Below are 16,884 nucleotides of genomic sequence, written 5' to 3'. Positions count from 1 at the left end.
AGAATAGGGCCTGCTGTTAGAGAAGCCCAAGCCTCAAACCTCCATATGGGTACACATACATAAACGAAATCAGTTGTGTGGTTCTTTGGATCCTGCACTTTGTGTCACAAGCTCACAGGTTTCCTGGCGTTGCAGTGCTAAGAACTTCTTCACACTGTGTGTGTGTGTGTACACTCAGTTTTCACTTTAAATAACTTTTCCCAGTGTGTTCATTACAATGCACTTTAGAGACACTGGGGAAAGTTTGGGTGTCAATTGGGATTGGGGAGTTTGAAATTGACTTTGGGAAGGTGGTGTTCTGGTGGCAAAGAGAGTGTCTATCTGCCAACGGAACAGGCACCATTGGTGAATGGATTCCCCTTCCTTCCTGTAGCACCCTGCATGCCTCCAAATCTCCATGCCCAATCTCTTAGCAATGGTTAATTGATTGAAAGTGTTACATTCCTCAGAGGCACTTCAGCACATTTATGAAGTTAGAATTACATTGGAACCAGATTATCTGAATGATTTTCTGATTATCTGTTCAAATCTAAGAAAGACTGAAGGTCAGTGGGTTACTTAATATCATGTTTGTTGACATCCTTTTTTGCATATCCCAGAGTCAAGAAAGTATAATTAATTTTATTTTCTTCAAAATAACAAACTTCATAATATCAACCTGCTTTTTTTGGTTTCTAGAACCTGCCTCTTCTTCATTCCCCCTTATATAATATTTCTTTACAGTGGTCAATCTATATCCGCGCTGCCGTACGGAAAGAGAAAGGCCTGCCGATCCTGGTAGAGCTCCTTCGAATAGACAATGATCGGGTAGTATGTGCGGTTGCAACAGCTTTACGGAATATGGCCTTAGACGTCCGAAATAAAGAGCTAATAGGTAAGTGCTTATATTTTACTCTATTTTATTTGAAAACATTTAATTCCTTTATCACAGTATGCTACAATCAAAGTTATATGTATGTAAGTTTTAAATGCTGTTTATCATTAGGATATTCCGGAAATTGTTTTCTTCCAAGTTCAATTAAGTTTTAATAACTTTTTAACACTGAAATCACTGGCATGAGCACTTAAGACTGTGTGGGTGTGTATAAACAAAACTCTGGTGAACGTGTGCTACTACAAATGCACATGACTTTGAATTTGTTCATCCTCAGGGCAAGTTGAGAAGGGACTGGAGAGAATTCCGGGGGTTTGATCTGGAAACAAATTAAAGTGGGATGGGATTCCACCGGAGGAAGGGGCAGAAGTGACTTCCCCTGCAGACTCCCCCACAGTTTCATAGGGTACCCTCAAGAGCAGATTTTCAGGGGGGCGCAAATGGCTGCAGGGAGAATTGGTGAAATTTGCTTTCCCACTCCCCTTCCACTGGTGAGAGTGTCCCATGACTGGATTCAAGAAAAGCATTCAAGGGATGCTTCTGCCAGTGGGAGCAAACTGGGTATCCTAGCCATACTGTCTACAATAGATAATGTCTACACTAACATTCCTCTATTTTTAGTATCAATGAGAACTGCAAAACCAATATTGTGGTGGCTTACCAAATTCAAGTAACAAGAGTAGATCCTTCTTAGAAGGCTACTAAAGGCTCATTGTGGACAAGAAAACATTTCTGTCCAAAAGGCATTTTTCAGTTCATGCACAAGTACCTCACCATCTGGCCACTACTAACCTGGTTCAACATGAAATTATACATTTTTACCAAGTAATACATGTTATCATTTAATTTTAACTTTCCAAGCTATTATTTGATGTTAAAGAGCACTTTCTTGGCAGTCAACAAAATGTTTTCTGGGAGCAAACTCTCACTCTCATCCTTTAAAGGTAGATCCTTTGACATCACACACATGAAAGGTTGCTTTAACTGCCAGTTATCCGAGTTTAATTCTCCTGTGGATAGAAATTCAGGAGTCACTCTCAATACAGATTTAAAAGGGAAGATATCAAACAAAGAATAAACGAGCTCACAAAAGACCTTGGCTTCTAAGTAGGATACACTTGGTTGTTTTGGAAGCTGCTTTTCTCACTTGCATCTTGAAGATGTGACATAAACGTGTGAATCATCTCTTTATCACTCTCATACCCAGTGATTGCAACATCAAGTGGTGAACCTGCATTTGAGAACCACCACATATAAAATTTTCATTTGCCTCACATCATCTGATGCACAATGCTTTTTGGTGGAATCAATTCATACATTGAGTCTTGATTTGCACAAACATCTCAGACTACAGGTGGGAAATCACAGAAAACTAGATGTCAGGAAGAGGGTATATAGAGATTCGAAACATGCAATCCCCCCACCTGAGGTCTTAACTAGTACATTTTTATGTTTTTAAATTTTGTATACTTTTTAAATGTTTACTGTTTTTAATTTTTGTAAAACGCCCACAGAGCTTTGGCTATGGGGCGGTATATAAATGTAACAAATAAATACATTCCTGGCACAATACTATCTTTTGATGAGCTGTTTCTCTAGATTTGGCTTCAGTGACAATTGCTTTAGTGATTAGTATGTGTAAATCAGTCTACAAATGAAAATAAGGAAAGTAACGGGGTGGGAACACTAACTATACCTTGATAACATTAGTTGGGGTCAATGCCATATGACACAATCCACTTATGAGAACAGGTAAGATTCGGGGTTGATAGGCAGTCAGCAGTGAGAAGCACATAGTGCAATCCAGGTGTCTTGGATGGCAGACATCATCTCAGGAACCTAAACAGAGCACCGTGGGAGTTGGAAGACTAAGCCAGAGAGCATGTAGCTTGGTGTGTTGCTGAACTACTGGTAACCAATCTACAGGGAGCTGAAATACTGCTACAAGGTGCATGCTCTTGGCCCTTCCTCTGTGAAAAACATGGCACCCTGTCTCTTCAGATGTGCACTCCAGCAACATTGGTAGGTCTCCTAAAACCCCTGCTTCTGCTTCTAGCAATACGGGATGCCAGGAACCAAGACTTTTGGGGAGACGCGTTGTGCATTCAGAGGAAGGAGTCATGGATGTTGGAGAACATTCTCCAGAGCAGATGGCAGAAGTATGGTCCCTTGTATAAAAGTTTCTGCTGGATATGAATTGCTCCTTCCCAGAGAGGGTTTCCGAGACAGTCCCCAAAAATGATTTTCACCAGACTCAAGTTTCTAAGACAGGTCCTCAATAGCAGAGGTTGCTGAATCCAGATCCTGTGCCATAACAGATACAGGAAGCACAGCATTTTTTTTTCAGCTAACACATCTGTGCCCTCCCCCTCTTTTGTATATATAAACACACTGTTTGAAATGGAATGCCCCTAAGAATTGCAATCATTGTGGGAAACTATTTATATTTTTTAAAATGTGTGTCTTTAAAAAGAAAAGTTTGCCTAGAATAGATTGCTTATGTGTAATTCAAAACCAACCTGACTGATGTGAGGAGCATGTGGTAGATAATTGGTGTTCTCTTGCATTCCACCAACAATAGAGTATCTTCAGCATCTACAGATTTGTAAGCATGGGAGCCAAGGCTTGTATTATGTGGAGTCCCTGCTTGTTTTTCAGTAATCAGTTCATAATATTTTGTACACATGCTGCCTGAATTTGAAGACTACAGTGTCTTTTATTTTGTCTGGGATGTAATAGACCTGCAAAATAGCTTAATTTTTGCGTTGTTAAATTGATATGAATTTACATAGATGCCAGAAAATATTAGTATTGGAACATATGATTTGTCGATGTTTATATGAAGGAAGGTCTGAATATATTAGTCAATGCAGCCTAAAGTTTAATTTGAGTAAGTATTTATTGCTTTTCTGTTACTATGTTCACTGTCAAGCTTCATGTAACATGACACAATGTAGAGAATCCTTGAGCAGAGAGGGGGAAAGAAACACACTCCTCCAAAAGGATCCGCAGGATTATAAAACAGAATGTTAAGCCCTCTCTGCCTACTGACTAGGTGGAATTTAAGTTGGGTTCAAACTAGTCCTCAACGAGGACTGTCTCTTAGATCTTAAATTCTATCTTTACACAACAAATCCCTCAATAGCATGGTAGAGCCAGTAGGGTGTAGTGGTTGGAGCGTTGGGCTAGGACTCAGGAGAGTCCATGAAGCTCTTTGGATGACTTTGGGCCCGTCACTGAAACTCACTCTTAATTAAATGTAGATGAGAAGAATCACGAAGCCACATTGGGTTCCTTGATGGAAAAAAAGCAGATAGAAATGTAAATTAAATAAATAAGCTATTGGCTGTTATGGTCCCTCTCGTCTCTCAGTGCTTTCTGTGCTCCAACTGAAGAACCTGCAGAGTTGCTTCCTAATTTCTAAAATTGACTTCTAGAAGTCTTCAGTCTTCCTAGCCCGGCAGGTCACTAATCCCTGCAAAAACATCACAAACCCAAAAGGGTCTTAAAACAGGCTTGTTATTAGCTGCATATTTAACACATTCCCCAAAGCAACAAACTATTACTTTTTCTACCTATGTTTAATTACTTATGCTTAGTTAAGCTGTATAGTCAGGGTATTTAAAAACATGTTTAAAGGAGAATGCAATAATTAATACGTACAGAGAGGAGTGGTTTTATAGGAAGTTACTATATAGGATGTTTCATTAATATAATTGTTCTTTCCTCCCTTGGTACCTGGATTCTTTAGAAAATGGAAATAATGCTAATTCAAACATATTTGGTGTATAAACCTTTATGGAGAGAGATTGGTATAAATTACTGTGAAAACTAGAGATTCCTTTGATTGAAATTCTTCCTTTTCCACGTAAAACAAGTTAGTTGAAATATGATATGGCCTAAAAGGTTAAAGATGCTTCTGTTCCCAGGAGCAAAGTTTTTCAACTTTCCCTTAAATTTTTGTTCCCCCCTTTCTTTCACTTTCGCTACTGATCTCATTAAAAAGGCAGCAAGGCAGGCATCCTTTCCCTGAGTTGCTTGATAAATTCTTTTCATTTATTTTTTTAATTTAAATTATTTGCAGACTGCTTTTGGTTGTGCTCAAGGCAGTTAACAGCAAACTAACAAAGCAACATGAACATTACATAAAACAAACCACAAGAAAAAAATACAAATCCGACTTCAAAAGATCAGCCACAACACAAACACAATCATCCAATGGTATCTTGAGACTACAATTTTTGCAGTAGCTGAATAGGTCTGCAATTGTACTCCAGATACTTTATGTGTGGGACTTACTTTGTATTGTTGCCATTTAATGTCCGTCTATATCTCTTCGGGGCTTTAGAAAACATGAAGACCTTGGATTTGTTATAATTGATCATCAAATTGGAGCAATAAGCACTGAAAGCAGCTGATAAGTGATTTAGCATGTGTGAATGAAGTAACACAGATTAAATCCCTAGACAGATTTTTTTTCATACCAATTCAAACATTTTTTCCAGAGTTGGTTCATACTTTCAGAGACATCAGGTTCTGAGTAATCAGAACATGAGGTTATGAACTATCCCATTATATTCCCTTTTTAAATATATTGTTTAATTATAGTCTGAGTATTCAGTATGACAATATTCTGACAGGGTTTTGCCCTGATTTACAGTAAATTTATATTTCAAGGATTACAAGATAATGCATCGAAGTTCTATTTCTCTTTTGCACCTTTCAGTTTCAAACCACATCACCTTGTAGTATTCTGATTAAGAGGACTTTTTGAAGTGTTTGGGGGGCAATTAAACTGATTAAATAGGGAGATACAATGACTTCTTAGAGGAGAAGAGTTCTTCCCTGGGGACATCTATCTCTGGAGGTTCAAGTTTTTTAGGACTTGAACCTCCAGAGAAGATTGTCCCTTGGGAACGGGTTGCCTCAGAGGACCCTGGCACTACCTAAGACATCCTTGGGCCTTCAGTAGTGATGCCTTCAGATTTGCCTTCTCAAGGAAAGAAAGCTTCGCTTTTGAGACAGAGGCAGATGCTGGGCCACCACCTAGCCCTCGAGAACACCAGCATCTTATGGGCTAAGAAGGTGGCCAGGTGAAAGTGAGCCCACTTGCTGAAGAGGACTCCTCATAAGTAAAGGGCTCCTCATGAGTAGAGCCCTCCTTGTGATTAGGGCTTCTTACACAAGCCACTTATGTGATGCAGCTGAGTCCTTCTGGAAGCTGTCAGTGGAGATCGGCTAGCTACTAAAACAACACCTTACCTTAGCCCCTGATATTTTGGAAATGTCCTCCCTTTGACCTTGGTATTCCTTAGACTGATATCTTGTGCTGGTGGCTCTTGGATCCCCATAAGTAACCTTGGTCTGCCTTTCACTGGTAAATCCTTGTCTGGCATTGCACTCTGTGAACTTGCTGGCTTTGACCTTGGATTGACTTTGTTAATTGGATTTTTGTGATTTCAACTTTAGCCCTCATTCCTTATCCAAGCCACATCCCTGTAAATAGGACAGGAAACAGTTTTTAAGGCCTTCCTGATTTTAATTAGCAGCTCTCAATTTTCACTGCCTTTGAATGATGATTACTCTTATTTCTGCTTTTATTTGTGTTCCTTGCTGTTATTTGTTTTTAATAATATTGATTTATGTATGTATTATATGTTACTTTGAGCATTTGAAGGAAAAGTGCATATTAAATAAATTAAATAGAAAAATAAATAGGTTATACAACATAACGCCTATGGAATTTGCACAGCTCACACACTTTTTTCTTCTGGAAAAGCAACCCACCTGTCCTTTCCAGATGTAACGGGATCATAGGTGATCCATCCATATGCTGACAAAGTATGCCAAGAAGACCTAAGAAAAGTTCTGGAAAGCAGATGTAGGCCATGGGCTTCACTCTTGTTTAAACTAAGCAAGAAGGTCCTCTCTCATGTTCTCAGACAGCTGTGGTCTCACCCTGATTCTAAATTTATTTATTACATTTGTATCCCATACCTTAGCCAAAGCTCTCTGGGCGTTTCTCAACATATATAGCATTGCAGTACTCCACAGCTTTTTAATGATATTTTCCTCAGAGTAAATGTGTTTAGATCGGGGTGCTAGGCTACAAAGTTACTATCTTTTTCAATGTGTTGTGATTTAATAGCTGTAAGTATTTGAGGACCGGCAGTGACTGGGCTTTTGAGCTGCCAGGTGGCTTACATTGTTAAAATACTTGTGGGGCCAATCTTGAAAAATATTGTTTGAGAACTGAGTCAGTACTGACCTCCCTCAGTTTCAGTATTTAAAATGGAGGCCACTGAATAACGCTTAGGAATTTCGTATTCAAGTGGCTGAGCAAGCTTAATATAATTTACCCTTTTAAAAAAATCACTGTTGGTCTACAGAAAATACGAAATGATTGCTGCATCAAAAAGCATATAATATCTTGAAACAAAAGTACACCACTAAATGGCAAAGCAATTTTTCATATGGAAATTAAATAAGTCAGCAGTTGTCTTAGCTGTTAAATCCATGTAAATCACTCCTGAAAAATTCAGTTTGCATAGAATCATTCTGTTAAGGGATAAACAAAGAAACAGAAGATTCATTGCAGTTCCTTATCAGTTCCACATCAGGGATTTAAGGAGAAGTATTTAATTCACCTCAGATATGGAATAATTTCCTGGAATAAATAGCATTTGAAGTCATTTTTCAAATGACAGAAATCGAGTATGTGGTATATCATGTTATAAAAAAGAACTTTTTATTCTGGGCAAATGAGGTATTTTATATGTATTTTATATCATATTTTTATACTGTTTGTTTTATACTTTGAATGGTTTTGGTTTTTGTGAGCCACCCAGGATGCTTCGGCTGTTGGGCAGTGTAGAAATGTTATAAAAAAGAACTTTTTATTCTGGGCAAATGAGGTATTTTATATGTATTTTATATCATATTTTTATACTGTTTGTTTTATACTTTGAATGGTTTTGGTTTTTGTGAGCCACCCAGGATGCTTCGGCTGTTGGGCAGTGTAGAAATGCAATAAATAATCATTATAATTCCCCGACTTAAGTCATCAACCAGGGGGGACCAAAGTTGTTCCATCCCATAAACAGGTCTGAAACCTGATCTAAATAATCAATATCACCCAACACCACTTGGCGTTTTAAGGCCACCACGTGCTCCAACATCTTCCCTAAGAATGGCAAATTTGATATTGGATGGTTGTTATCCAAAACCATTGGATCTAGATTTGGTTTCTTCAATAAGGGCCTCACTACTGCTTCTTTCAAAGCTGTGGGGACATTACCACCCTTCAAGGAGGCATTAATTACCTCAGAGGTCCAGGTACCCAGCCCAGCTCTGGCAGATTTCACAAGCCAAGTTGGACAAGGGTCTAAAGAGCAAGAAGTACACCCCAGTCCTCCAAGTAGTTTGTCCACATCCTCACGTTGCACAAGCTGAAAGGTATCCATAACATGATTAGAGGGTGCACTTGCCCCATCCATATATAGACCACTAGCTGATAAACCTGGTATTGGTTCGGCCCCCTAAGATATATGTCTGCGAGGTAATCATCTTAAAGTAGTAGACTGGTGCTAGGCCTGTGAATTAACCTTTAAACAAGTTAAATTCATTTCTTTTTTCCTCTCTTACCCTCTCAACAACTCCAGTCCTATGCCAGTAAGGTAACTTTAAAACAGATTAAATTAGTTTCTTTTCTCTCTCTCTCTCTCTCTCTCTCCCCCCCCCCCCCGATGCAGGCCAGGGTGGTCTTATAGCTGCAGCTCTCGATGGCCCGCTAGACCATCGTCTGCTTGGGGCTCTTGGCAGGTGCTGGGAAGCCTCCAAGGGCGGGTGGGTTGAAGCCCTGTGCTTGCTTTAGCCTGCGCTCCTCACCCACCAAGTGCTCCAGCAGGAGGCTGTACTGAAGCACCAGGGCTGGCAAGTCTGGCCAAGCCAGTCCAGGCTGCACCGCACACTTGATGTCCGTAGGTACACCATGAGGGAGCCAGCCAGCTGACTGACTGATGGTTAGCTGAGTCGTTGCTGCCGGTGATAGGGCCCTCCCGCTCCTGATGGTCCCTAGCGACCGAGGATGCCGGCCCCAGGTACTCTCCCTTCAGGTCCAGGATGGTAAGCCACTTCCAGATGATGGCCGCCAAAGCCCAGTAAATCTTCCCTCCCACCCAAGGCATGCAGCAAGTTGTAGGCGCAAGCCTAGCTCCCTGAATAATATCTTAATCTTTGAATACTATCTGAGGTGTGGTAAGAGACAACTGGAGAGCGTGCCTTTTTAGTTGTGGCACCCTGCTTATGGATTTCTTTTTCCCAGGCAGGCTTGCCTAGTGGCTTTCCAGTGCCAAGTGGATGGGGATATATATATATTCATATTCCAAGGCCTTTTAACTTGATGAGATTTTTACGCTGAATTTTTCTTTCCTGTCATAACTAAACCACAACATTCCAAAACAAATGCAGGAATTACTGAAAAAAAATTATGGTTTATATGTAAAAGCCTGATTATACCACTGAAACAGAAGAGTGAATGGAGGAATGACTGATAGCTGAGGCTAGAATGGAATGGTGGGTGGGGTGAGTGGCAGTTGGAGAAAGTCAGAGAGAAGGAGAAGAAAGACAGTTAGTGAGAGGTCAGGAAAGTGGGAGTTGAGTTAGGACTGAGAGATAGTGACCTGGTTTGCTCACCCATACTTTATTTTAAATAGCCACTCTTGTTGCCGATGCTGCTGCTCTATAAGATGATTAAGCAGCGTCGCCAAGGAAGGGATATTGTATTTTGTATTAGTGTTTTAAATTTGTTGGTTGTTTTTATGCTCTTCATGGTTTTAATTTTTGTGAACCGCCCAGAGAGCTTCAGCTATTGAGCAGTATAAAAATGTAATAAATAAGCAATTGTCAGTAGTGCACCCGGCTCCGGCCAATCCTGCTGGGACTGCCTTGGCCTGAGGTTTTCACCCACCAAGTGCTCCATCAGGAGCTTGTACTGAAGGGCCAGGCCAGGCACTTCCCCCCACCCCTTCATTGGGTCTGTTTCTGGGCTGTGCAAAGTGCCTCCCCTTCCTTTTAACGGCTAAGGCTCTGCACTTCCTTCCCCCAGATTCTAAGAAAACAGTGATATCAGGACGGAGTGCCTTTAAGCATGTTTGGCCTCTCAAAGTCATGCTGTTGTATCTAGTTACAATTTTAAAACCAAGCAGTGGGCGGGAGGAGGCACACGAAATGGACACAGCCCGTTTATGTAAGTTCTTTCTTTTTATGTGGAATTGGGTTGACTGCTCGAGACCAACTTTAGGAATTGGAGTTGTGAAAGACACACAGCGGCAACTCACCCATGCACTCACAATGGCCGCCAAAGTAAGTCTGGCCTCCCGCCCAAGGCATCCTGGGAGTTCTGCCCCAGGCATGCTGGGGGTTGTAGGCATAAGCCTTGGTTTTTATTACATTCTTTAAAAATGCTTAAAACCCAAAATTCTGTGTTTTTAGATTTTTCTGGTACATTTTACTGCCAGACCTATCAGCATGCCAAATTTCAAGTTTCTAACTCATCGGGAAGTGAGTAAACATTTCTGGACATACATCGCACACACATACTTTCCGCTTTATAGGTAGAGATTCACTCAGTGTTCAGAGACTCAAGGAAGGAATGAGATGCGATTATAGTATAAGGAAGATTTGCAGCAGCTACATTTTTTTCTCCTGCTCATTTACATGTGAGCTTTTCTTAATGTACATTTATATGTAGATTTAGTTGATCAAGCACGCCTATTCATACACGTTGATGTTATTGTTGTGTTGGTACATACAAGTCTCAGATTAAAATTCCTGCTTAACTGTATAGCCAATTGGAATATCTTGGGCAAATCAACATGTCACACTAATCTACCTCACAGGATTGGTGCAAAAATGAGAAGAGGATAAATAAGCAGTTGCCATGGCTAGTTATTTTTTTCAAAGCTTTGTAACTTCCTTACAAAGCTTTGGAACAACTATAATTGTTTGAAAACAGTCCTGAGTACATTTGAGGTTGTGCTGTTTTGGAGGGATTAGTTTAACATGCACATTATTGATACTAAAGCCTTATAAACCCTTTTACACCAATATAAACTGTAGCCAAGAACAGCTGTTTTAAGTGACCTATGTTTCAAAATGCACCATTTTGGAGTATAATAAGATAAATTGGGTTGTTGAACCAGCACGTATAAGTCTTCTATAGGTATTAAGTCTCCCAGTGTTAAGGCTATTATCCTATGTTATACAGAGCTTGGAAGTGTGTGTGTGTGTGTGGAATCACTCAGTTCCTCTTGTGAGTCACTAACCGTCCAGAGTACAAAGTACATCTTAAGCAAAGCCTTTTGAGATTATTATTCTAAGGATGGATTTCAGTACTTTATCCAGTGTAGTGAAATGCTTTCTGCTGCTGTGGGACTGAATATCCATTTGCCTTTTACCAAAGAGTTCAACCTCTTCCTAAGGATATTGAAATTCCTCTTATTCACTTTTTGCCCTATTTAAGCATCTTTCATTCGCCAGGACTCCTGATAAACTATCCTCAGCTTATAGAAACTTCAAAGCCAAGGCGAAAATTATTAGAGGGAGAAAAAAAGAACAGCACCTTGAGTTCACACTTCAAATGAAAGGGGAAAAAATGATTCAGAATTGGAGATTAGCTTTATTTTTGGCCTATTCCACATTACAATTAGGCATTTCCTCTTCCTTCCATCTTATTTTATTGTGATGAACTCTATTTTAACACCAGATCATAAACAACTACTATCCATGTAGTATTTAACATGAGATCCTACAGATAGTTTTAAGTATACCCACATAAGAATCTTGCTGGATTGATTTTTCTTAACCAGTGGCCTTCATGACTTCTGGTACTGAACTCCAGATGTTAATTATACATTGCAGAAAGTAGTATTCTAATCTATTCTGAACCTGCTGCTGATCAGTTTGATTGGAGACTTCTATATGCTTACTAATTTTGTCTTTAATAATGCTTTCAACCAATTTACCTGGAACAAATGTCAAACTAACTGGCCTGTAATTTCCTGGATCCCCCCTGGATCCCTTTTTGAAAATTGGTGTTACATTGGCCAACTTCCAGTCCTCTGGTACAGAGGCTGAGCTTAGGGACTAGTTGCATATTTTTGTGGGGAGGTCTGCAATTTCATATTTGAGTTCTTTGAGAACTCTAGGATGGATGCCATCTGGGGCTGGTGTTTTATTTACTTTCAATTTGTCAATAAGGTTGAGAACTTCATCTTCTGTCACCACTATTTGCTCCAGTTCCTCAGACTCCCTTCCTGAAAACATCAGTTCAGGCACAGGCATCTGTCCTGTATCCTCTGCAGTGAACACTGATGCAAAGAATTCATTCAGCTTCTTTGCAATCTCCCTGTCCTCCTTTAGTACTCCCTTAACTCCGTTGTCATCCAACAGTCCAACTGCTTCCCCAGCTGCTTTCCTGCTTCTGATATATTTAAAGAATTCTTTATTGTTGGACTTGATATTATTAGTGATGTGCTCTTCAAACTGCTTTTTTGCATCTCTTATTGCTTGCTTGCATCTCCTTTGTGCCAGCTTGTGCTCCATTTTATTTTCCTCACTTGGGCAAGACTTCCATTTTTTGAAAGAAGCCCTCTTTTCTACAACAGCTTCTTTGACACTGCTTGTTAACCATGCTGGTGACCTCTTGGACTTGGTGCTACCTTTCCTAACCCGTGGAATATGCTTTAGTTGAGCTTCTATTATTGTACTTTTGAGTAAGCTCCATTCATTTTCCAAGGATTTAACCCTCTTTATTCCCCCTTTCAACTTTCTTTTAACTATTTCCCTCATTTTAGAGAAGTTTCTTCTTTGGAAGTCAAGTGTGAATGTGTTGGATTTCCTGGGCAATTTTCCAAAAGTATATATTGAATCTGATAGCACTGTGGTCACTGTTACCGATTGGTTCAACAATATTTACATCTCATATTAGGTCCTGGGCCGCAACACTTAGGATTAAGTCCATGGTTGCCTCCCCTCTGGTCGGTTCCATGACCAACTGTTCCAGGGCAATCATTTAGGACATCAAGAAATTTAACCTCTTTGTCATGACTGGAATATGAATTTGTCCAGTCAATGTGAGGATAATTGAAGTCACCCATTATTACAACACTTCCTCGTTTGGAGGCCTCCCTGATTCTCCCATTTGGCTCGGAGGCTTCTAGCATTTGCATAGAAACACCTATACACGGGGTCCCTCCCCAGATGTTTCTGCCGTGTCCCTTTTTTCCTGTTACACTTTAGCCTCTTTGATTGGCTATCATGTTCTATCCTGTACCCATGGCTTATTTGCTCCCCTTCTACATTGGGACAACCAAAAACATGTCCAGCACCAGCAGTGTATATGTGAAGTTAGGAGCGGGGGTGCGTGGATGGAATAGTTCTATTGTGCATAGCTTTGCACTTAACATTAAATCTTTATTGCTATTTACCTAGTTTGGGCAAATGGTTTTGGAGCTGTGCACAATCATTGGATTTTCACCATCCTGAATAATTTAGTGTCAATAAAGCCTTGTTTCCCACCCTGTGTAGCAACCTCGCTGCTTACTCCTACTCCAGCTCATTTATTAATAAGTTAAATAACACCAACTCCAATACAGATATGTAGGTTAACGTCTGCTTACATCCCTCCACTATGAAAAGTGTTAATTTGTTCCTACAATCTGATCCCTGTATTTAACCACCTAACTCTCTGGGTGTTATCCAATGGTGACTTTCCGCAAACTGAAATAGCACTAGCGGAGCTCTGCTGAATCTTTCCATTGCGCAAGTGGTTGCTCATTAAGCCTGCACATCCAGTTGCGAGTGCAAGCAGTTACACAAGTGGAAAGCGCAGCCAGGTGCACCACGGGTGCAAAGCAGTTGCACAATTGGTTGCACAACACACAATGGGTGCAAGCAGTTGCACAACTAGTCACACAACGGGAATGCACAATGTGTTGCACAACCACGTTTGCACAAACATAACTTGTGCATAATTCAGAAACCTAGGTTCTGCCAGCCAATGTCATTTGTACTAACAGAATTACATAGTTGGATACTGCCCTATAAGAAGCCCTGTCTTGTTATCCCATTAATGCTATGTTTATTTTAAGAGGGACATTATGAAAAGCTTTTTGAAACTCCAAGGATACAGTGTCTACTGGATCATCCCTATCTACATACTGCTGACACTCCCAATGAATTCTGAATGGTTGGTGAATTAGGATTTTCCTTAGTAGATGCCCTGCTGACTTTCTCTCCATGAGGTTCAATCCTCTATATGCTCAATAACTCTGTCTTTAATAATGCTTTCTACCAGTTCTCCTGGAACAGAAGCTAGGTAGACAGCTTTGTAGCTTCCTGGATCCCAGTGGCTATGTGAGATGAGCCCAGATTTTACTTCAATGATGACTTACACAGACTTACACAACCTACGTTGGTGCTCCTGTGCACAAATTGTCACGGTGAGGTGGGGGAAAGAGGGCTTTAATGAGTTCTGTGGGACTTTTCTATCTGCATGCACTACATCCATGATAGCTCTGCCTTTATATGTTTTAAGAGCCAGGCTCAGGCTGTATGGCGTTTGTAGCTCAGATTCTAATTCCTCAAATTTCCTTCCAATTGAACAAAACTCTGAAGAGGGAGGCTACTTTGCTTGGTAATTTCTCCCCATTCAGCAGAGTTTTAATAGGAAGGCATTAGCCTCAGATGTTGTTGTATTAACATGTCAAAACCTTTTATCTGTATAGGAGAGCCTTAAACTAGGGCTACCAGCTTTAATTGATAGATTAATCAACCCTTATCTTTAATTTCAGTGGTGCAGAAATGGAGGACTGGGTGGGGGATATGGGAGGCGTACATAGACCTACCATTGTTTACAGTGCCCCATTGGATTGCCTGTGCATTCAGCATGCACTCCCATTAGCACAAGGATAAAGAAAACAGGGTTTTATGGAGCCCTATGGGATTCTTCCATACACAAGCACTGCACCCGCAGTAGGACTCGATCACACCCTAAATGATTTTAATTTATGTGAGGCAGCCAAGCAACATAAAACTGCGACGTGGTCTCTGTGCACAGTTGTTTTTCCACCAAAGACAGATTAATCATGCTAATGGCCCCACACAGAATTTCCATTGACGCTAATTAAGAAATGTGTGATCACCATACCATAGCCTCATCTCCCCACCACCCCCAATCTTAAAAGTCGTGGCATAAAAACATCCACTGCACTGAGATTTGCTTTTATCAGCTAACATTTTCATCAGTTTAGAGTGAATTTAAAGTCAATTTTTATTAAATTGATCTATGATGAACTTTAAAAAAAAAATAGTTTCCTCTTCTGTAATTCAGGAATTTGTGTGTCTTGATAGGGTGATTTTAAACAGCAGGGAGTTTGCATCTCTTGCCATAGTATCAGGATGGCCAGTTCTTTCCAAGTATGATGCCAGTGTGATGTCACTGTGTCATGCTGAGACATACAGCATCTCAAAAAGAGTGAGTGTGTGAGGGGAATGGGGCTAAAAGTTAAGGACTTACAAATTGTGGAAGTTGCACTGTGCATCGATACACAAGTGTGAACTCCTCAGCTGCATGAGCCTTGTTTCCAAGCTAGAAATGCATCTGACAACGTAAACAGTTTATTAATCTAATTAGCAAAACCAGCAGGTGCTTCCTTGTTGGCTTCTTCCATGGAAATTGCCTAATATAGATTGCATTGTTGAGAGAGGATAATGATTGATAGCCTTTGAATTCTTAATCATGTCACAGAATTGATTTGTGCACCAGCCTAGCACAGGATACCATAGACTGATCTTCTAATGTATAAAATGCAGAAAATACAGGACAGGGTAGCGACTGGGTAGCTAGTGAGTGGTTTAATTCACTCCAGAAAAATCAGGACTGAATTTCTAGCTCCTTAGTAAGACTTGGGAAGTGAACACATCCTTACAGTAGACTCATCCCAAATGCTGCACTGGTTGCAGCATTTCAAAATATGATTTGTGGGTTGCTGTGTGAGTTCTAGAAACATCTCCTGCATAAGAAGGAAGAAGGACTGAGGGGACAGGAGCAGGCAGAAGTAACATCGGGGCCTGCTCCTGCTGGACTCTTCCCCCCCCCCCCCACAGGGCAAACTGCCATCTTGGCCCTGTGGGGAAGAAGAAGGACCGAGGGGACAGGAGCAGGCAGAAGTAACATCGGGGCCTGCTCCTGCTGGACTCTCTCTCTCTCTTTCTCTCTCCTCCCTCCCTCCCTCCTTGACTCCTTTTCCTTGTGTGTCATGTCTTTATTAGATTGTAAGCCTGAGGGCAGGGACTGTCTTTTTTGCTAAGTGTAAGCCGCTCCAAGAGCCTTTTTTGGCTGAGGAGCGGGGTATAAGTATGATAAATAAATAAAAAAAATAAGATTCACATGTACGTTGTTTCCCTAAGGGTGAACTCCAAAGGGGTTCTGCCTACTCTGTATTACGTGACATTAAGCTCTGTCATTCCTTTTAAAGATATACCACATCCAATGTCTCATTCTTGTCCTATACACTATGTAAAAATAACTCCTTTCTCCCTACTATTAAATATCCTGTATATTGGGAAAGACTTTTAGGTGCTTTCTCCCCACTCCACTTTTCTTTTTACCTACTTTCCAGATAATAATACAGAGATGACTAGAAATTTTTTCAGCTCTCTTCAATCACTCTGTGAATAATCCAGTCATAAGGCCTCTTTTTGTGCCACTCTCAGATGTGGCAACTGTGTTTTCATTTAATTTGTGCTGGCTACCAGCTGCAGCTGTGATGGTGCCACATTCATGCTACTGCTATGTGCAACTTGTAACCAATTGGCTTTTTCCTTTCGTGCTACTGCAAGTATAATTTTTGCACTTGGAAGTGCCATGCAAAAACCTGGTCCATAGCGAATGCTGTATGTGGAATGAGCCTGCAATCAACTAGTTCAGCACACATCACACTGTAGCC

General features: G+C 40.6%; 1 protein-coding gene across 3 annotated transcripts in view; it reads left to right on the top strand.

The window, feature by feature from the left end:
- Positions 1-16,884, top strand: part of CTNND2 (catenin delta 2) — a 636,702-nt gene that overhangs the window by 556,031 nt on the left and 63,787 nt on the right. For all 3 annotated transcript variants that reach the window (XM_063130230.1, XM_063130228.1, XM_063130231.1), the window contains one exon: positions 724-874. In XM_063130230.1, coding sequence (XP_062986300.1) covers positions 724-874 — 151 coding nt within the window. The remainder of the gene's footprint in view (positions 1-723; positions 875-16,884) is intronic.

The sequence above is a fragment of the Elgaria multicarinata genome, chromosome 7, assembly GCF_023053635.1.
Source record: "Elgaria multicarinata webbii isolate HBS135686 ecotype San Diego chromosome 7, rElgMul1.1.pri, whole genome shotgun sequence".
Taxonomy (NCBI): Eukaryota; Metazoa; Chordata; class Lepidosauria; order Squamata; family Anguidae; genus Elgaria; species Elgaria multicarinata.
Note: the sequence above shows the minus strand (reverse complement) of the source record. Positions and strands in the feature narration are given on the sequence as shown.